The 22,344-nt window shown below is 39.8% G+C and overlaps 1 protein-coding gene across 2 annotated transcripts in view; it reads left to right on the forward strand.

The window, feature by feature from the left end:
- The window catches only part of LOC117402389 (pleckstrin homology domain-containing family G member 1-like), a 52,775-nt gene extending 40,339 nt beyond the window's left edge, over window positions 1–12,436 (forward strand). For both annotated transcript variants that reach the window (XM_034003476.3, XM_034003475.3), the window contains exons 6-18: window positions 832–982; window positions 1,300–1,431; window positions 2,230–2,412; window positions 2,651–2,746; window positions 3,358–3,444; window positions 4,263–4,296; window positions 4,815–4,910; window positions 5,079–5,117; window positions 5,259–5,281; window positions 5,647–5,853; window positions 5,995–6,111; window positions 6,561–8,181; window positions 8,601–12,436. In XM_034003476.3, coding sequence (XP_033859367.3) covers window positions 832–982; window positions 1,300–1,431; window positions 2,230–2,412; window positions 2,651–2,746; window positions 3,358–3,444; window positions 4,263–4,296; window positions 4,815–4,910; window positions 5,079–5,117; window positions 5,259–5,281; window positions 5,647–5,853; window positions 5,995–6,111; window positions 6,561–8,181; window positions 8,601–9,688 — 3,874 coding nt within the window. In that variant the 3' untranslated portion in view covers window positions 9,689–12,436. The remainder of the gene's footprint in view (window positions 1–831; window positions 983–1,299; window positions 1,432–2,229; window positions 2,413–2,650; window positions 2,747–3,357; window positions 3,445–4,262; window positions 4,297–4,814; window positions 4,911–5,078; window positions 5,118–5,258; window positions 5,282–5,646; window positions 5,854–5,994; window positions 6,112–6,560; window positions 8,182–8,600) is intronic.
- Window positions 12,437–22,344: the final 9,908 nt, after the last annotated feature.

Raw genomic sequence — 22,344 nt, forward strand, 5'->3', positions numbered from 1 at the left:
TAATACGTGAGACAAGCAAAAAAGTGTAAAAGTTAAAGGTACTGAATTTGACCTTGTAAGTTACAAGTGTAATGTTAATTTTACAACTCAAAAACCGAGGACAAAAATAGTCATAAAGACACAATAAAATGGTCCATCAAAAAAAATGTTGTAGTAACAAGATTATTTTAAGTGGGCTTCACTGTGTACTTTTATTCTATTATTACTTTTGAGTAGAAATTAAGTAGTAAAAAATACTATGCTTCTAAAATGATTATAATGTCTAGTATTCTTCCTAAATCCTGTAAACCTCCTACTTTTTTGTTTTGCTTTATTAAATAATACTCCACCTAACTATACAGTGTAAAAAGTTTAGGAACACATTCACTAGTCCATGTAACAAATGACACCCCTGTGCACTCCATAGTTGAAGAGGGAAAGCCCCAGGGTGGGAACCAGACACCAGAGAAATCTGATCCATATGGGGGAAATGAGTTGACAGACAGGAGAGGCACAAGCACAACATTGTAGGTAGTTCTCACCTTCCCTCGCAGCCTCGATCATATAGTGGGTTGATATCTTTTTAATATTATTTATATGTAGGTACAAAATGGCTTTTAATGGCCTAGGTTATGTTGCCTTGCTCAGAAATGTGGTATCTCTTTCTGTAGGCTATTTGTGTGTACAGAACCAATATTATTTATACATCTTTATGTAACCTCCTCTCCCCCCCAAAAAAAATGTAGCTATTTTGTTGTTTCTTGGTCACAGTTTGCATAACTATTTCTAACAATGTACTTTTTATGTTTTGATATTTGTAGGGCACAGTTGACCTTTTGAATTTGTTTCTAGATCAGTAGCTGTGCTGACAGAATGCATGAGGAACAAGGCACTGTCCAAGTTTTTCCGGGAGCGTCAAGAAGCTCTGCAGCACTCCCTCCCGCTCGGCTCCTACCTGCTCAAGCCGGTTCAGAGAATCCTCAAGTACCACCTCCTCTTGCATGTAAGCAAACTTAACATCCAAAGGGAGCAGCATGGCTGTACTTAAATCAGCCTCTTCTGTCTGGAACAGGGTTTCTGTAGACTTGTTTTATTTTGACAGGGTTGACACCATTGACAAGCCCAAACAAAGCAACATATGGTATATCAAAATGTATATATTGTTGTTCAAATGAAGGCTTTGTAGTTGGAATGATCCTCTGGATGCCTGTTTAGCACCTTTCTGCCTGATGGTAAACTGGGAGGAACGTATGTTACTTTAGATATATAAGGTGTCTTGATAGTACTGGTGTATATAACAGGGCTGTGTTGTTGTTGCAGGAAATAGCAAACCACCTGGACAAAGACACTGAGGCTTATGATGTAGTGCCTGATGCCATTGACACAATGCAAAGGGTTGCGTGGCACATAAATGATATGAAGAGAAAACATGAACATGCAGTGAGGCTACAGGTAAACACCTTGTAGTGTTTTATATAAAGTGTCTGCAGAAGAACCTACCAACCAACATAAAGTCTGTGGGGGGCAGGGGGCAGCTTTTTTTAAAGGCTCCAGAAACCAGAATTAGCTGCATAGTCCCATAGGTTTGTTGGGAGCTGCTTTAACATTCTGCTGAGCATCTACACTGCCAGGTGGCATAGGAACAGAGAGAGGCTGAAAGAGCTGTGGTTATAAATTACTCTAATTTCCCTGTTGGAATGTTATATACCCTTCAAAAGCTTCTCTCTTCTCTATTTATACTGTCTTTAAAGATGCAGTACAATGAACAGATGTACTACAAATGTCTTCTGCCATCTGGATTTTTTGCATACATCACAAATGCTAAGAACAAGGACGTAGCCAGCTATGAGGCACCCGAATGACCGTGTTTAAAATCATACTAGTAATTATTTATTTACGCTCTCTTACACGTTGCTTAACCGCAGTGCATGGGCAAGTGCCTAGATGATTTTTCATGGCTGGCTACTGCCCTGTAAGAATATTGAAGAGTTTTGTGTGGGCTATTAGCATTCATCACACCGCTATCAATTAATTGTAATTATGTAGTTAGTCAGACTGTTAGAGGAGGGTAATGCTTGCTTTACCTTGTTCTTGTGAATTTAATGACAACGTTGTTTGTACTAAAAAGCAGGTTTGATTATCTGACAGAGACTGTATAAAGCTACAAATTACAGTAAGAATGTACAAGCAGATAGCTCAATGCATTATTATACATATTAATGTCTATAAAGCACAATGTATTTTTTCCAGGAGATACAGAGTTTACTTACCAATTGGAAAGGTCCAGACTTGATTAGCTACGGGGAGCTGGTTTTAGAAGGAACATTCCGCATCCAGCGTGCCAAGAATGAACGCACTTTGTTTCTATTTGATAAACTTCTGCTTATTTCTAAGAAGAGAGAAGAATCCTATGCATACAAAGCCCACATTTTGGTAAGGACTGCATGCACATTGAGGTTAGGATTAATTAAACATGTAATGTTCGCTTTCTACATGTGTCGGCAAAACCTAATATTGTTTTTCCTTTGAGGCAGATTGGAAAAAGTCGTTGTGAGTGGTATTTGCAGTCAAAGCTTTTTGTATACATTTCAGTGTGGGGATTAAAGACTTTAGTTAGTACCTATGTTCCAAACATTGTCATCTTTACTCTCTTTTTGTCTCTTGTTGACAGTGTTGCAATTTAATGTTGGTGGAAGTCATACCAAAGGAACCACTTAGCTTTAGTGTTTTCCATTACAAGAACCCCAAACTTCAACACACTGTACAGGTACGGTAGTCACACAGCTGTTTTATGTTTCTTCCAAAAATGTCATGATATCCTTGAGGCATTTGAGTTGTCTTGTTTAAAACCCCTACTGTTTGGTATCATAAGTCTAATGGCTAAGTACACTGAAATGCAATCCTTTAAGCAACTTTTCCATTCTTGATAGTGGTGTTTGTTTCATTTTATGCACTTCCAGTTGTGGGTCAATTTCTACTGTCCAGATTACATATGGGAAATACATTAGTTGTGGCTTGAAGTGCACAGCCCTTGTTCACACTAGCGCTAGTGTGTGTGTTTCCTTACTCAAGGATATGGAGTTTGGTCTCTGTCCCTTAATGAAGGGGTGGGACTGCAACTCCAGATACCTGATTTGTAATATTTTACATAAACAAACACAGCTGAACCTGGTGCAGCCATTGATGAGTGGACTCTGATAGTGCACTGTGCGGAAAATGTTTGAATGGATTTCAGTATTCTAAAGTATTTGTCACAATGCATTTCCCATCAATGACTTAAGCTGTTTAATGCACCCCTGGTGCATGATTCTGGCCATTCTAGTGACCATCTGTGTCTCTGAGGGATTTTTCATCCTGAATTAACGAATTTCTCAACAGGCCAGATCCCAGCAGGACAAACGACTCTGGATTCTTTATTTAAAAAGACTAATACTTGAAAACCACCCTGCTAAGATACCAGCCAAGGTAAAAACAACCACATTAAGTTTAATTCTTGCCTTGTTTGAGAAGTATTGTAGCTCGGGGGAGACAACTTAACGGTAACTTGATTAAGAGGATTTTTGTCAAGTATTTCTCAAAGCCAGACAGTAATGTGCCTCTTAATGGGTATATTTCCAGTCTTTAAAATGGTCCTAAGAGGCCACCTAGTGAAACAAAATGGTATTATTCTAAAGATAGGTGAGAAACTCAGCAACTTAGTTAGATTGGAAAAGCTGAAAGCACAAACTATAACTATCAAAGTTATTTAAGATCATTAGGTACATCATTTTAGATATTTGCTATTTTTATTATTTCTTCAATTAATTTAGAAAAATAGTATAATTTTGCAGGGTTTCTTTATTTATTTTTATGATATACTTTTTATATACTATCACTTTTTTTCAAACTATTTAAAGAATAAAATCTACAGCAATTTAGGAATTTCATTTGAAATCAGGTTATCTGTGACAAGCAAGCTTTTCTTTGGCTTGGAGTCTTTGTTTCCAATGTAGAGGAGACTCCAATATGTTGTCTTTTCTAACAGACAAAGGGATCTCCAATTTGTTCCCCCCTTTATTCCCAAAACCCAGAGGGAAGCTTTAATGTCTTTCATTAACCAACTGGGTGGTCACCACAAAAGAGGCCCTGCATGGTGTCACACTATGTTCTCAATAAACACACCGATTCCTATTGTCGTAGAAGTGTAAGCACGTTTTACAATGAACTTGGAAAATTAGATAGCTCGAATTCAGTGTAAGAATTATAGTTAAATATATGTTTATTTTTTTCTCTCTAAACTGCAGGCTAAGCAAGCTATTCTGGAGATGGATGCTGCTCGTAAGTATATCTTTAATTAATAGAAACATGACAATGCACCAGAACCAAACTGCCAATAAATGAGACAAATGTTTTGACTTCATTAGTGTGACATTTAATTAATACAGCTATATTTTTGGATGTGCATTGCCTCTTACACATTACACCTTCTCTCTTAATAATCACAGTACTTCAGTTAAAGCTTCTTGGCTGGCATTTGCAGGGGGAAAAGAGAATCTCCTAGACCACCATTTTCTTTACGATTCAAGGCCCATTATTTGATGTCCACAGCTCTTGTTCCTTACAGGCCAGGAAGCTTTAAACAATTATATTACTATGATTATGTGGACGTAATACAGGGTTTATATATACATAAATTGTATTATATTATGCCATTTAAATTAAGCATTTTTAATCTACGTACTGTACAAGCCATTTTGGTGCATATTGCCTTATGGTAGTAAAACAGACCTAGTTCAGTACTATTGTAAAAACAGGTGGTTATTTTTTCTTTTTCCCTACCTTATTCCCTGCTGTAGATCACCCAGGTTTCCATTATAGCCCAGAGGGTGAAAAGAAAGCTGCTTTAAACTCTAAAGAAGGCGGCAATCCTCGGAGGGTGAGGAGGAAGTCAGGTAAGACATGATGAATGATGGAGAGATAAGATGTAAGAGAAACCTGATGCTGTTTTATTTTTAGATCCTTGTGGCTGTAACAATAAAGATGCCATACTCTTTGGTGCATGCAGGTCATTTTGTTTAGTCTTGTTACTCAACGTATGGGAACAATTTTGTCTCTTCCAGAACCGTCTGCTCGCTTACAGAGACTTTCAAAACAAAATGGTAAGTCTACCCTGTGAAAAGATTACCTTGTGTGATAATTGTAACATTGTTTTTTTATATATAAATTAAATCATGAAATCTAACATTTTATTTTTCTTTCTTTCTTTCTTTCTTTCTTTCTTTCTTTCTTTCTTTCTCCAGAAATTAGTTCTGATGTGCAAAAGGTAAGCCACAAAACCTTTTAATATTTTGGTCATTTTTCAATTGTTATAATTGTAAACCCACAGTTAGCACTGAATTGTGTGTTTGTAGCTAGTTCCCTTTATTGCTACAGTAAGAAGCACAGGATTGCACAGACACAAGTACATAAAAAAGTGTCAGTAAATATTTAATAGTTTGAAATAAACTATGATGACCAATGATTTTAAAATATGTGCACCTGTACAATGACCCCGCACTGCAGATGTTTACTGAGTGTTATTGATTCTGTCTCATTTTCTACCATACTTTAATATTTTGTTCTTTAGCCCTCTCTATTTTCTCATATGGAGTGATACATTTCTAAAGTTTTGTGATTTTGCTTTTTCAGCGGATCAGTGTGGAAGAGTCTCTCCTGTCTCAGGCTGCCAAGCTGGGCTCGAGTGATGATCCCCTGAACTCCAGTGGCAAAGAGGGCAGCCTAGTGAATCAGTCCCAGGAGTCGCTGGACCCCACCTACCCAAGCGACCCAGAAGAGAGTCTTCACGTGCAGGCTGTGGAGCAAGCCGATGCTGATGATGAGGACGAGACTGAGCAGGTAACAGCTATGATGGCGATTTCTTTTTTGACACTGCTTCAGTTAATGTCCATGTGTGCAGTGACAAAATACAATATATAAATAGCACAAGTTATTCTCTATTGATTTTGCTTAGATCATGTTGTGTCTTTCTGGCTACAGGGTGTTGAGTTGAACTCCAAAACTCAAACGAAAGGAGGCAGGAAAAGACTCAACAGCCAAGCTTCAGAGAATGTTGAAAAGAGAAGAAGTCTTAATGTCGGCACACGTGATTTGCAGGTAAAAACCCTTTCCTAAATCAGGGGCACTGCTGCACTACATGTATATGATCCTGGTATGGAATGGTATGCAGCTTTGTTTGTTACTGTAGATTTAAAGTGTAGTTTACATAAATGTTATAGGATAAAGTTATTTTCATCTAAAAAACAGTGTCCTAAAATTGATTTCCACCTGATCTTTTTCAGTGTATGTAGTTATGTTATTAAGTGGGTCAAATCACAACTGGGGAAAAAGCACTAGGAGGAATAATACATAGTTGAAGAGCTGTTTAGATAATTAAAATATACCTCATTGGATGCAATTATCTATCACTAGGCACCAAGTTGCAGTACAGACTTCAAACAGATTTATTAAAAAAAATTTAAATTATACTAAATGCATTAAGCATTGTCAAATGGCATATTCAGTTTTGATCTTGTTTTCATATATCATCATTTTCTATTCCACAGACATCTAAAGAATCCAATGACACTGGGCACTCAGGCATTAACAAAAGCACTACCAATTCTGTGCGCCACCCTGCCAAGCAGTCAGGCACCCAGAGCAACTCAGATTTGAACGTTGTTCTGGGAGGTCCTCAGGCCATCCGAAACATCTGGACAGATCATCAGATCAGGCAAGCGTTATTTCCAAGCCGACAACCCGCCCATCAAGCTGAAGAAGAGGAGGACCTGTTGTTTGTGCCTTCCGCCTCCACACCCAATCTCAACGTCACCAAAGCTAAAGAAGGGAACCGAGGTCCTGGAAGGCCATGCAGTTGGCATGTTGGACAACCTGAAGAAACTAACACTAAAGCCAACCGTAAGGTTATTAAAAGAGCAAGCAGCGTTGGGGAGCAAAACTCTGATTTCAAACCTTCGACCATAAGAGATGGTACCAAGCCAAAAGCACAAGACAATAGCCTGCAAGTGGATGAGCCCAGCAGAGTTTCTACTTCAGAGTCCTCAGAGCAGCTGACCATTGATGACATTGAGAATGTCTATGACAACATCAGTTACGAGGACATGAAATCAATGGGCCTCATTCGAAGAGAGCAGGGAGCAGTGGCAGAGAAAACGAATTCAGGTGTGACCTCTACAGAAAGGCCAGTCAGTCATGATGGGAACTCTGGGAGTAAGGACCTGTCTCGTCTATCTGATACCTATAAAGCCAAAGTTCAGGATTCTGTTTCTTTTGGTTCTTGCGAGCTAAAAATTGTTGAGGAGAACATATATGACACAATAGTGTTTTCGGACCTACTTTTGGAAACATACAAGAGTGACTCGAGCAAACGGCACAGTTTCTTTGGGGTTGAGGCAGACTTTGCTTGCTGCGATAGCCTGGGAGGGTTCATCTCTGAAGAGAGCCTGCAGTTCAGCGAGGACGAGACATCTGACCACCGGGTTCCTGAAGACAGAGACCTTTTGGGCTGGGTGGATAGCTCCTCCAATTCTGATTCTCTTTCCCACAGGTCGGTAGCAGATAAGCTGTCTGAAGAGGTTGATGAGATATGGAATGACCTGGAAAGCTACATCAAGAAAAATGAAAAGAAGCCAGACCGCCTCCCAGCCGCTTTCCCTGTTAGTAAGCATGACGTGCAGGAGAAGGCCCATGCTAAAAGTGTACCTGAGCTCCATAGAGAAGAGGTACATAGAGAAGCTGAGTACTCTGCATCTACTTTTTCTATTCCTGAGAACACTGGTTTCACCAAAACTGTTCAAAAGAAGTTAGCTAGGCTCAGTACTGGCAGCTTTAGGTTAGATGAATGTGACTCACACAAGGACAGGTCGAATTTCAGTAGATCTTCATTCATCAGTGAGGTAGGGAATCTGGAGAGCTCTCAAACCTCCACGAACAGCATTCTCTCCAACATCAGCTCAGAAAGTTCAGATCTGGGAGCAGACATTGTGGATAAAACAAAGAACAGGGTGTTCATGATGGCAAGACAGTACAGCCAGAAGATCAAAAAGGCCAATCAGATGTTGAAGATGAGAAGCCCAGATCAGGAGAATACACCCGGTAAGCCAATATTAAGGCAAAAGGATCTTGCAGCCATCCTGGAGGAGAAGAAACAAGGCGGTCCTGCAATAGGTATGGCAGATTTATATTTTGTTAGCCTCAATGATAATAAAAGGTTAGGTGACTAATTTTTTTTATTGATTTTGTATTTGACCCCTGGTCCTTATTTTTTAACTTTAAAGGCCCAGTATTGGAATGTATTCTGTAATTTCTAATGTAAATTTGCTTGCCCTGTATGATTTCAGTCTGGAGCAATGGTATACATAGAAAAAAAAAAAATCCTTAAAGAATACACAGCTTTCACCGCAATTGTCACATGTTGGAATAAACTCAATCCACATCATTAAAAAGTGGTGAGACTTGTTGTATGTTACTATAAATATTATAAAGAAAGCCCCTTTATTTAACCACTGGACCACCAAGCCTGCATCTGGAAGCTGTTTCTTTATAAAATATTTAATGTTAATGGATCTTTTTTTTTTTGTCTGCAGGTGCCAGAATTGCAGAATATTCTCAGCTATATGACCAGATTCTGTTTAGAGACACTCCCCCCAGAGCCCAGAAGACTGGGGGAGACAATACTAGTGAATCTTTGATCCAGAACACTCCGCAGTGGCAGCTGACATCTCGGTGCTATTCTCAGTTTGGTTCAGACGACCACTGTCTCGATGAGGATTGGCTGCATGCTACTTACAGTAATGGAGAGCTGTCTGATTTCATCTCCTGGCCTGACGAACCAGAACTCTCCCATGAGGACCGGTCAGATGCTGCCCAACGGAAATTGTCCCCGGCCTGCTCTGTCCCAGCCCTTAAGTCTGTTACATACCCACATGCCCCCACTCAACGGTGGAGCACCTTGATAAGCCAGCCTAATAAAGAAAACTTGAACCAGCAACATGTTTACAATTCTTTGGATAGGAGGCCAGACTCTGCCAAATCAAACCCTTACAACAGGTGTCAGTCCTCATTCTCTGTCATGGCAAACAGCAGAACACTGGAATCTACAGGTCACCAGAATCAAAGGGACATGATTCTGGTTACCTTAAATAGAAATTCAGAAGAGGACAGGCACCATGATTCGATGCTGAGCCACAAAAGTGAGCATATGGCCATCCATGAAGGACAGCAACACAGTGCTGCTGATAACCAAGCGGATATGATTCTTCAGGACTCCCAGAAGGTCCTGGTGGTGAGCAGAAACTCACCACTTAACGCACACATTGCCACTCAGAACTATTTTGCCAATTTCAAACACACAGACGATGGCGGTGATGATGAGGACTATGTGGAGATTAAGTCTGAGGATGAAGAGCAGGACCTGGCCTCAGAACAGAACTTGAATGGGGGATTGGCGTCCAGCCTGAAAGAGCCCTGCAGCAGGAGACTCTCACTCAGCACTCCCTGCTCACCTGTGAAGACTTTACACAGCAACGTCGGCCCCGGGGGCTCTTTGACTGACTTTACTGAACAAGATAAACTCAATGAATACCTATGGAGAGTACCCCCGGAAAACCAACAAAACATAGTGCAGTCTCTGCGAGAGAAATTTCACTGTCTGAGCTCCAGTAGTTTTGCTTGAGCCTCCTAATTACATTGCAAGCACATGTTATCTGCATATTTATGTACACACGTATTTATGCGATCCTAACTCCTTAACTTTTTTGTCTGCAGGTAGTACTGTAATTGGTGTTAGTCAGCAAGTGGCATTTACTTAAACTCCAGCAATAACTTAAATTGTGCTTCTGTACTTGTGTAAAAGTCCTTATATGTATATTTACGGAAACTAAAAACTAAGGGGCAAAGATCTTAATTAGAGCTGGTAAACAGGAAAGAAATAACCTTCTTTTTTTATTTTATTTTTTTTTTAAGATTATTCAGACAGTAAGATTTCACGGGCCTAGGTAGCTTCAACAATAACCCCAATCTTGAATTTTATTAACCTTATTTAGCATGTTAAAAACTGACCAGAATTTAAAGTGAGTTTACAATTACAATACATACTGTAACTGTTTTCCTTTTTTTCTGTAATGAAAACGTCCCATATAATTGATTCTTAGTAACATGGGCTAATGGAAATTAGTCCATGAAATCGAGAAATTACTCTTGACACCCCTCTGTACTATTCAAAGTACTTATGGCAGTTGTATCAATTCCCAGGTTTATTTAAAAGTTTTAATTATTTCTTAGCAATTTATACCAACAAAAATAATACTAAATGCAATAATAATAATTTTCTCAATGCTATATTAGTCATTTTTATTAAAATAAATAATAAAAACTGTCAAACAATTGGGAGGGACTCCTCAAGAGAATACTACTTTGATTTTTTTTTTTTAACAGATTTTGTATTATTGCTCAAACTTTTAGTACACATAGTAGTTACCTGCATATCAGAATCAAGAAAGATAACTAGTACAACAATGTTAGTATATATAAAAAATGGGTCTCATAGTACTGTAATTTAAATAGCATTAAAATAAACAGAAAACCCTGCATCTTAGTTTCATGCCATAATGTATTAGTCTCCAAATATTTACAAACAGTGGAGTTTCTTTGTGTGTTGCTGCCATGTAATTTAACTGCAATTTGATACCTTTTAAGGCCAGTGCATGCATATATTTGACCACATTTTAACATTGGCATTGTAGAGGTGCCTCAATAGTTTCCTGTTTCACAGACAAGCACAAGTCTTGCTTTAGCTTGAACACCAATTGGATTTTAAGGGATCATGCTTTATGAAGAATACACTTGCAAAGAAATGGTGTAAATGATTTATTCAGCAATGGTTCATATTTATTTCAAATCTTCCCTCTGTTTTTGAAATGTAAAAAACAGTTGTAACTGTATGTAACATACCATGTGTACGTAAAAAAAATAAGCTGCATACACTGTAATAGACTAAACTAATTTAAAGTAAGTGTCCTGTTTTATATTTGCAAATATAACCTTTCATATATTTCTGTAAGGGACCATGTATGACCAGACTAGGGTATAATGGTTGGTACTGTTCAACAATCAGAAATTGTAGTGCTTCAGGAATAGACTTCCCTTTTGGCCACCTTGTTATTGAAGGTGCAACTAAAACCAAGAATTCTCAGGAGCAATGGTTCTTAATGAAAGCAGGGTCAACTTTTATACCAACAGCAATAGTTAGCAATAATAATCCTTTGTGAGAAGAAAAAAACAAGGGACAGGGGGATTGGTACGGGACCGAATCTGTGTGTACAGTTGTACAGAACTCTGTAGCAAGAAAGCCACCTAGGATACATTTCAATACTGTTGACCTTCTGTTCCTTTCTCTAAAATGTAAATGGTAAGTTATTTTTGATTTTAAAGCACATTTTGTTCATTTGCTATATTTCAACAATCAGAACATTTGGAAGATTGCTCTTAACTTGAAATCACAAGAAGCATTTTTTTTTGTTCAGGTAGTGTTTGTTTCTAGTATCTGGCCATTTTTTTTGTTTCTTTTCTTGACATTTTTTATAAATGATGCTGTTTTCTTAATGATCCTTGCATCTACTGTGAATGTTTGTTTTTTAAAAAGTCAGTGAAAAACAAAAGGTTTCAAACACTATGTAGCAAGCTTATAGTTACAGAGAAGCAGAATGTTTTGGACTGTATCTAGGCTGTTAGGCAATACATTGCATTATATATGTGAATATAGTTGAAAAGGAATTGCATGTTTTATTTTCGTTTGTTGCTGTTAGATTTTTTTATTTTTTTTCTCTCCACAGGCTTGGATTGTAAAAGTCTTGTCTATGGATAAGAGTTGGAATTCATGTTGCACTTTTTTTAAATTTGTTTTGTACATACTTTATTTTGTAAAGATATATGTAAAGTTTAGGGAAATTATTATATTGTAATGCTTTATAGTTTGTTTGCTTTTACTGTGCTTTAAAGCTGTGGTTTAACTATGTTGCCAACAAAAGGACATTATTTGTTTTTGACTGGTAAGTTGTGTTGCTTAGGAAAAAAAAAAATGCTGTGCTATGTAAAACAAACCTAATAAAATGCAATACATTTTCAGAATAGGGAAGTTTATAGTCTGATTTTACTTAAACCGTTTGTTAGGTATTCTTTAGTGGTGATGCACCATTTTGAATGAAGCAAATATTACACTACCACAATTTCAGATACAAGGGAATCAACATACACACAATTAAAACACATGTGAGATTTATTTTTATTATTGTTATTATGTAATCATTTACTGGGGATACAGTGCAAGCAGCCATACTTGTGTAACAGTTTGGTAGTACATACAATTGTGATGCAACTTGTTTTATATTGTTTAGCACAGGTTATTGAGAGTCTATGCTCTAGGGGATACCAGGAAGTCCGTCGTTTTGTGTCATATATACATTTTTTCCTAGGTCATGGTGGTCTCATTTACATTTTGACCAAGGTCATGGTGGTCTCAATTTTTGTGATGGCAAAATCCACAAAAAATAGGCCAGAGGAAAAATATTCTGTAATTAAATTAACAGTGTAAAGGTTACATATACTTAGTGATTAACTTGCTATATGGTATTCAATCATCATTTAAAGCCAGGCTGGGCAACTGGAGGCCAGGTAACCTACTCCGGCCCACCAGACCATTTTATTTGTCCCTTCAACACTTACTCTCGGTGTCTTTTTCAATATGGAAGATGGATCCAGGGGCACTGAGTTTTACACTGCTAATAAATGGCTAATTGTACGATAACATTGGCTGCCTGCAACGTTATGCACTGTGCGTACCATTGGTTTGCAAAATTTCAGCTTCATAAGTGTGTACTCACATATAATCTTGTGCAATTGGTTGATGTGAAACAGACATTTTAAGCTTATAGGATTGTACTGTTTATTTAGTGGTAGTAATGAGCAAACGGAAGCACATAAGTTTGGTTGAAGCCTTGAAAAATAGCAAAAATCTTTCTTCTGATGACCCAGATGTCAGAGGGAAAAAATCAGTAAAAGCACAGAACTGTCTGTTTCTGATGGTGGTGGAGTTTTAAGCGCCGAAAATATGTTGGCAACATTGAATGTTAGTACTGCATTATCTGAATTCTGCTGCTCTTCCAGGATTGAGCAAGTGTCTTATACTAAAATGAGTAATACATTTCCTAATCATTAACACATGATTGCCAAGTTATGGTATTATTATTATTATTATTATTATTATTATTATTATTATTATTATTATTATTTTTGATTTATTTTTTTTAACTGCCTGTTTTGTCACAACGTGTAAGATAAAAAAAAAAGAGTTTTTTTTATATGCCTGTAAGGGGAGATCTGTGCTGACTATCTGGTGTGTCCGTGGTTCTGCAGGAAGAGGGCAGCAGTCTCGCAGGATCCGCCTGTCAGTCATGGCGATGACACGGAGAGGTGGCTGATTGGGGGATTGCTCGGCCCATAAGAACTGCGCTTGGTTGTGCATTTGGGTGGCCGGATAGAGGATACCCAGTGATGCTGGCAGAAGACGTCAGTGTAGACAAAGAACAGGCAAGCATGACTGAGTGAGATAGCCTGCCTTAAAAAAACTAAAAAGTAAAAGAAATAATTACGTACCCAAGGGGATGTGTGTAGTTGTACAGGGAACTCTGGCCACCCCAGTGTATAGGAATTAACTGAGCGTAGGTCGGAGGCCCGTACTGACCAGCTTAGCGGCAGTGGGGGCACTGCGTAAGCAGCACTTTTGTTTTGTAGTTTTATTACTGTGTTTTATTTTCCGTTTTTCTTTCGCCTTGTGTTTTCATTATTATTTCTGAGCACTTGTATGTGCACTGGACTGTATACCAGGATTGGTAAACCCGTGGTCCTGTTTACTGTTGCCAGTATTCAGGCCACGGACAACAGCACCCTCTGCGGGTAAAAATAAATCAGTGCGCCTGAGCAGCGTTACAAATAAAACTTCTGTCTCCCGTGTGTGTCAGTGAATTGCCCACCACCCTTCCACAATGCCATGCTTAGGGGGTGAGTAATGATTACATTAGTGCAGTGATTGTGAGAGTAATGATTAGAAATGGAACCAGCATAACAGATTTGTGAGCTAGTTTTTTTACCTTAGTTTTTAAGTCTGTATTTCAAATAGGTTTATTTGTACCTTTTATTGTTGTTGTGGACTATTTGTCTGTCACTGTAGTTGCTGTTCTGTCTTGATGGCAATGTGCTGTTTATTTATTTTTAGAAAGGGAAATGGTGATGCAATTTGATTGGAGTTTTCCAATGTGACAGTGTAGGTGCTACGAAACTCAGGAAAGAACAAAAATACAGCACTCTGATAGGCTGAAACACTTTACAGCATGTTGATGCAGAGTCGTTATCAGCATGAGATGAGATGTCTATGTGTGGTTCAGTTTTGCGTACCATGTGAAACATTTCTGAGGGCACTCCTGTATGTTAACATGCTTTATTGTAGCAAATTATGCATTAGGTAGCCTATTAAAAACAAATATATGGCCGCCAAACGTTTTTAGAGGATTTTGTGGCCCACTATTACCCAACTAAGTTGCCAATCCCTGATTTTAAAGCATTGGCTACTACAGTATGTTCCCATCAAAGGTTCATCTTAAAAAATATATCAAACCAATACTAACTTGAATCTTGACAAATTAGGCAAACTTGGATTCAAATTAATTATAATTGTTAAGTGTTTTGCAAATGTTATGGCATTATAAATAGTTCACAAAAAGAAGTTCTGTCAAGTGTGGTGGAGTTTAGCCTTGACGGTAATATTCACAAAAAAAATGTTGTTGCTGTGCATAAATAGTAGATAATCCGCTTTAAAGTTTAAACTGATTTTTCTCAAACACAAATTCCAAAACCATGCAGACATAGGTTTCCTTTTAAGTATGAAATGTTATCCATTAATGATTGGGATATATCTCTGTACAGTCCGAATTCCCTGAGTCGTATGTCTAAGCTGCTCGTAAGAGCCCCCTCTGCGCAAGCAAGAAGCCCCTGTCACCGAGGGGATAAAATGCTGAGCGCATGAGGTTCTCGGCACCATTTTCTCTTCAGCCTTGCCTGAGAATGAGCTGAACTCTCCCTCTTCCTTCTGTAAATATTTGCACACCTTTTGTATCTTTTCATACTTTCGCATGTTTCTGCACCTTTTAGCCCTCGGTTCTGGTTTCTTCCCACCACAGCCTTGTGCACCACTGGAAGCCAGCTGCTCTCTCTGCCCCTATCCCGGGATCCAGTTCCCTACTCTGGGCTAATTCCATGCTCTTCGCTCCTGGCTGCTGTGCTCCCCCTGGAGCCTTTTCTTCTTTCTTTCTTAGAAAGAAAACTAAATGTTATCACATTCTAGTGTCAAGTAAGAGAGAGTAATGTTGTATTGTTGTCATTAGAAAATTATTATTATTTTCCTTTTTCTTATTCTAGACTGTTATCGGTGTAGAAGTGGCCTTGTCTCTCTGTTGCCGGGCTACCAGACCAGTGTCTTATGCCACTTTAGAGAGTAGCTGGCAAAAGAAAGCAGCATCACCTTCAGCGAAGTTTACTAGTGGGTAACTAGTTAGCAGACAGATATAAGCCCCTACATCAAATCACTGGTACATGCTTATATTCTTCCCAAGTGGTCTCCACACAGCATTCACTGCGCACCACCACATTTCCCCGGCTCAGTACCGATTGGCTCTGGGTGATTGTATCTGGTTCCAAACCCGTACCAGTATACATAAGCAACAGAGATTACTCTTTATTTTAGTGCATCTCTGTGTGTGCTTTCAATGTGTTTTCCAGCACTGGGTGAGCTCTGCTGTTTACTGCGCACATGAGGCAAGTACTGTATATAATCCCATATATACATGCACTAAAAATGTTACCGCATTTTCTGAACTATTGTCCTGTATACAGCTGTCTGCACCATCCCGGGGTTTCACCCATGCATTTTATGCAAGAGCAGCATTCCAACGGAGGATAAGCTTGATAAGTGCATCTCCTGCTTGGGCATGGAGCATGGAAGGAGGCTTTGATGAACTGTGATTTTTGCGGCTCATGTGCCCTGTTTTCTATGTCGACACTGGAAAAAAGACTTGCCAGTCTGTATAAGTACCGTTCTACGTCCCTTACACTGGCACAGCAGCCTCATTCACCACCATCGCACCCTTGAGGCAGGAGCCGAACGAGGAGTCTGTCTTCATCACGATCCTCCTCTCCTCCTCCATGTCACGTTTCTTCCTCCCCTCTTGCCATGTCTCTTGCGTTGGCCCCCTCCATGTCAGAAGAGATCAACGCTCTGGTTAAGAGGGCAACTGCAGCCCTGCAGGTGCCCTGGCCACCGGAAATGTTACCCAGACATTTTTTGCAGGAGATGCAGTCCTCCTAGGGGCAAACCGGAACCCCCCCTGCTGTCTATCCAGCCTTTATAGGGTGTACAATTTGGCCTACATTATGCCTCCATTGCCTCATTAGTCCAGTTGCCCAACCTGGCGTTGCTTTCCAACTGTGTCAAACCGCTTCCCACCTCACCCTGCAGGGCATGGCAATAAGCAGCGTCATGCTCCCAAACAGGACAAAGGGGCATCGCCCCAAGCAAACCTAGGGCTTTGCTGCCACAGGTCACCAGTTTCACCAGGCCCATCTGAAATACTGATGATCATATACCACGGACACATTGGTGCTCGCCACCATTCAGAACGGTTACTCCATACAGTTCCGACATGGCCCTTCCCCCTTTTATGGTGTGAATCCACAAGACGCTATATTAGTGTCTCAGGAGGTGTCAACTCAGTTACAAAAACAGGCCTTCATCGTACACCCTCTAGACAAGAGAGAGGGTCTTTAATCCAGGTACGTCCTGGTGACGAAACAGGGTGGCAGTCTCAGACCGATCTTCAACCTCAGAAAGCTCAACCTGCTCTTTAAAGCGACGGAAATTCAAGATTCTGACAATACAACAGCTATGGCAGACAGTGAGGCCAGGTGACTGGTTCACCATGGTGGACCTCAAGGATGCCGATTTCCACATCCCTATAAGACCTGGACATGGGAAGTCAGTGGAGTTGGAGACTTTCAGACTACCTTTCCAATCTGATATCAAGAGGAAGCGCCTCACGCTCTGCCCAGTTAGGGCATTAAAGTTTTATGTTGACCGTACTCAGGGTTGGTGTCAAACTCTATCTGCTATGGGTCTAAGTTCCACGGATAAGCCCTGTCTAAACAGCGGCTATCTAAGTGGATTGCGTACACTATCCGGATTGCCTATGATCTAGCCAACCTGCCCCCACCAGAGAAGGTCACTGACCATTCCACAAGAGGCCTCGCAACCTCATGGGCATTATTCCAGGGTGCATCTGTCTTTGACAGATGCAATGCTGCTGTGTGGCTACCCCCCATAATTTCACAAGGTTGTATAGGCTGAGGGGTAGATGTACTAAGGTGGGCCAGTCATACCGCAATTTGCGTTTTAATTGCGACAATTCGTAAAATATACATTTTGTCATATGTACTAAGAAAAATATGTTAATCAAAAGAGCCTCAATGTACTATTTTAGCGATCTCTAGCATTGCAAGAGTCGTGCGACATTGTTCAAATAAATAGCAGGAGTTGAGTTGTGGTTTGCTGCAGCAGAGGGTGCCCAAAGGATAACGTCTATATATGCAAGAATCAAAATAGCATTGTTTTCTGTACAATGCATTCTGTTCTGTCTTCATTTTACCTATTTTAATACTGTTATATACAGTATATAAAAAAGAAATGAAAGGCAGTTTAATCCCATCAGATTCTATAGCGGGGCCCCCATCTTCACCTACAAAAAGCTTTTCATAATCATACAATAGCCCCTTGCTAAACCGGACATGTTTGTCCAACATAAAGGTGTCAGTTTAAAAACAATACAATAAAATCGCACACACATACGTTTATAGTGCTCAATGCAATTTAAATGTAAATCATTGTGCTGAAATAACACAAATGTGTTTTGGGTAGGCTACACATTACATTATATAAATCAGTACAGTAGTAAAATCAAATGAATACCTAGCGCACTTTTACTTTGGACTGTAGGCTACCGGTAACACAAAATAAACCATGCTGCTGCATTGTATACATTGGTGTACAATGCAAATAAAAGATCATTTTAAATTGAAACTAAATGATTTTAGCAGGGTTTTTATTGTTATTATTTTTAACTTGGCCTATTTAGTAGCCTAGACAATTAACACAACATAGCTCAATTAACACAATACAGATGCTCAGAATGAGCTGGAGGGGTTAGTGGCACATGTGTGCAATCTACTGCCCCCAACACACTGAGAAAACCAGAAATGTCATTGAAATTTGTTTTCAAGGCATGCAAGTACACCCCGCCTTTGGTGAAAATTAGGTACTTGGATGTTCGTCTCAAAAAATGCATTGCGCACAACTGGCAACGCAAGAGAAAGTGAACTGGGAAATGCCAGCAACAATTGTGACTGTTTAAAACTTTCAAAAGTTCTTAACAAATTGATGCAATTGTAACTGTTGCAATTGCCTGCAGCTGTGTACATCTCATTATAATATTTAAGAACCCTAATTTGCACTATTACCCTATTTTTGCGAATTTATGCAGGAACGCCCCAAGATTACATATTAATCTAAGGTTGAACCGCAAAGAAAATTTGCTGCCGCAAAGCTTTCCCTAAAAAGTCGCTAACAGCATTGTGCATGTTTAGTACATTTCACCCTAGACTTCCAACTCGTTTGCGATTATTGCGACAGCCGCAACACTTTAGTACATCTACCCCTCAATGTCTTAGATCCCCAACTCATGGTTTTGGGACCAGATTGCTAAGAGCAGCTACTCGGTCTACCCTTTGACACACATATACCATAGTGTGGGTTTACCCTACACTTTTGTATCTAGTTCTGTACACTAGATGTCATGGATTCCCCCAAAAACCCTGTATTCTTACTCCAGAGTGCTAAAGGTAGCTATTCAATCTACCTTTTACAGCATGCACACTCAGGTACGGGTTCTCCCCTCGCTTTTAAGTTTTGTGGACCATATGCCATGGGTTGTGTACAGGTGCAGGAGTGATGTAGTGCGCAATGAACAGACAGAGATTTGTAATCCAGTAAGAACAGTACTTTTATTTATACAATCCATGTCTGGTGACCAAATGATGATCCCCGGCAATACACAGCAATGTGTAGTGCACGGAGTAAATAATAACGGGTTTGCTGTCCCAAATAATAAACACAAGTATCCCTCCTACAATGTACAAACATGGTCACCAGTCCTGGGTGCGTGCTGTAGTGCTCGTGGTGGGCGATACAAGTTTATCAGTGCAGGTAGTGCAGTGCTGTTCCGGGTTTTGTGCTGGCCCTTGGTGACAGCTCCGGAACGTGTTAGCCGTCTAGTAACATACAACAAGCAACAATTAGACATGACAAAACAAACACTCACGATACATTATCACAATACTGCATGGGTCCTTCCGGGTTATTTCTCGTAACCAAAGCGAAGGAACAGATTGCTATTCTCCGTCCCCTTTTATGCTGTCACACATGACCCCTTGGTAAACGAGTGCAACCGCCTCTCCAATCTGCGGCTGCCACGTTGTTTCCCTTCCGGGTCAATGAGTTATTGCAACAGAGTCCCACCCCCTTTCTAGCTGGCCGACTTCCCTTGAACCCTGGGAATGAACTGTCAGACCAGCCCGTCCAGGGAACTCTGTTCTCGCTGCTTAGCGCCCTCACAGGTCGGGAGGAATATTTGCAACCAAGAATAATTTTATTTCTGTCACAGTTCTCAAAACCTGGGTGTTGGGACCAGAGTGCTAAGGGCAGCCTCCCGGTCTTCCCTTTTTATCACATCTGCCAATACTACAAGTGCTGCACGTGTGACGGATTGGGTATACTATCCCAATCAGTAATGAATAACATTTCACACATAAGAACATAAGAAAGTTTACAAACGAGAGGAGGCCATTCGACCCATCTTGCTCGTTTGGTTGTTAGTAGCTTATTGATCCCAGAATCTCATCAAGCAGCTTCTTGAAGAATCCCAGGGTGTCAGCGTCAACAACATTACTGGGGAGTTGGTTCCAGACCCTCACAATTCTCTGTGTAAAAAGGTGCCTCCTATTTTCTGTTCTGAATGCCCCTTTATCTAATCTCCATTTCTGACCCCTGGTCCTTGTTTCTTTTTTCAGGTTGAAAAAGTCCCCTGGGTCGACATTGTCAATACCTTTTAGAATTTTGAATGCTTGAATCACCACTTAGTCTTCTTTGTTCAAGAACAGGGGCAGCAGTGTGGAGTAGTGGTTAGGACTCTGGACTCTTGACTGGAGGGTCATGGGTTCAATCCCAGGTGGGGGACACTGCTGCTGTACCCTTGAGCAAGGTACTTTACCTAGATTGCTCCAGTAAATAAAACAACCCAACTGTATAAATGGGTAATTGTATGTAAAAAAATATCATAATTGTATGTAAAAATAATGTGATATCTTGTAACAATTATAAGTCACCCTGGATAAGGGTGTCTGCTAAGAAATAAATAATAAAAGTGATGGCTCAGCTCTTGAATACCATCAGGATCCACTCTGCTTTCCTAAAACTCTGTGTATATATATATATATATATATATATATATATATATATATATATATTACAGCATGTGTAGTCCTGCAGTGATATACTTTATGTAGACAATCATCCTATAGAATGATGTTTTTAATTACCAGTACACTATTGTAATTCACAAATATAAATTAGAAAGGGGTTAGACACAAATGCATGGGATAGTGATAGATGTGGCTATTATTGCCACTAGAGGGTGCTCTTGTATTTAAAAAAGGTATTCTGTCACTTGTATAAATAACTAATGTATGAATACTGATCCATCTTAAATTCACTGAAAAAAAAAAAAAAAAATCTACTGACTAGTGAATCAAGGACATTGCACAAACAAATTTAAAAACCTTCATTTATATCACTATGTAATTTACTTGTGTTGTGTGCGAGTTTTTTGACTGGGATTTTGATGTTTACTGCCACACAAATGCTACTGCTACACTATTATGTGGTGTGCACCTCAATTTGTTTAACCAATTTACTGTGTATATTGACAAGTGTTTTAAATGTTGGTTTTAAATGTTGTCAATACCCAATTCCTTGTTATGTGTTTCACATTTAAATTAAACAGATTGTTGAGAGATCTAGCATTCCTGTGATAACTAACTTCATGGTGTATGGATGCAATAACAGCATATGGGGCACACTACATTCAAAAGAAACTAAAGAAAACATTTAATTGTAACTTCTAGGATTTCCCTACCCAGGGACGTCCCTTTATATGCCTGCCAAATGTCTACAAGCAGTACAGTAACAATAGTACTGCTTGTAGTTCTTGTCAAATATTAGTTTGTAATTGTAAATGATTAAAACTAACAAAAAGCATACATGACATTTAAAACACTTCTGTTCCCTTTTCTGTCAACAACACTGATATCGATATTTATTTTTGCATATTGACAGTACATGCATGCAAATGAATTATGGTCCTGTGTCTGTGTAGCCTGTCTCTCCTGCTAGAAGAAGTGACAGCATGATATGAGGCGCCGTTTAAGACAAATGTCTGTCAATTACGGCGAGAGAGAGAGGATATGCTATGCTGAGATGAACGGGGTCATGTTAGGTTGCACAAAGGATCGGGTTGGCTCGGGAGGGGTCACGCTGTGTGCCAAGGGTTATAGGATATAGAGAGCTTGGGAGAATGTGTTTTTATTGAGAGTCAATGGAGCTGTGTCATATTTAGCAGATCTTTGCAGATTTTCACTATGTTAAAAAAATGCACCACGCTTTTGAAGTAAATTTCACTTTTACTCAAGGTCTCTTGGAAAAAAAAGCCATTTGAGACAAAGAGCATCTAGGCCAGAGGGCGACAAGGGAGAGCAGCAGGAGGGAGAGTGACGGTTCACAGAGTGCAGCCTTGACAGTCACCAGTGCTACGGCCCCCGATCCCAACCGCCTGTTCCTGCTGGATACTTACGCCAGCAACGAGGGTGCTATCACAGCAGGGGCCAGACAGGGAACGTGAGGTAGCTGGTCTCTGAGCAAAGCTGAGCGCCACTATTGTGTACAGCTGCTGCAGATCAGTGGCTTCTGGCGTTCCAGGAACCAGAGGGTCAGGTTGCGCACTGGATTGAGCCGTTACAACCCTTCAATTACCAGATATAGCACCGGGCTGGAGCTCGCCACGCCAATGCTGACGCACTGTCATGTCGCCCCTGTGTTGAGAAGGACTGCAACCACTGCCA

This window comes from Acipenser ruthenus, chromosome 5, assembly GCF_902713425.1.
Source record: "Acipenser ruthenus chromosome 5, fAciRut3.2 maternal haplotype, whole genome shotgun sequence".
Lineage (NCBI taxonomy): Eukaryota > Metazoa > Chordata > Actinopteri > Acipenseriformes > Acipenseridae > Acipenser > Acipenser ruthenus.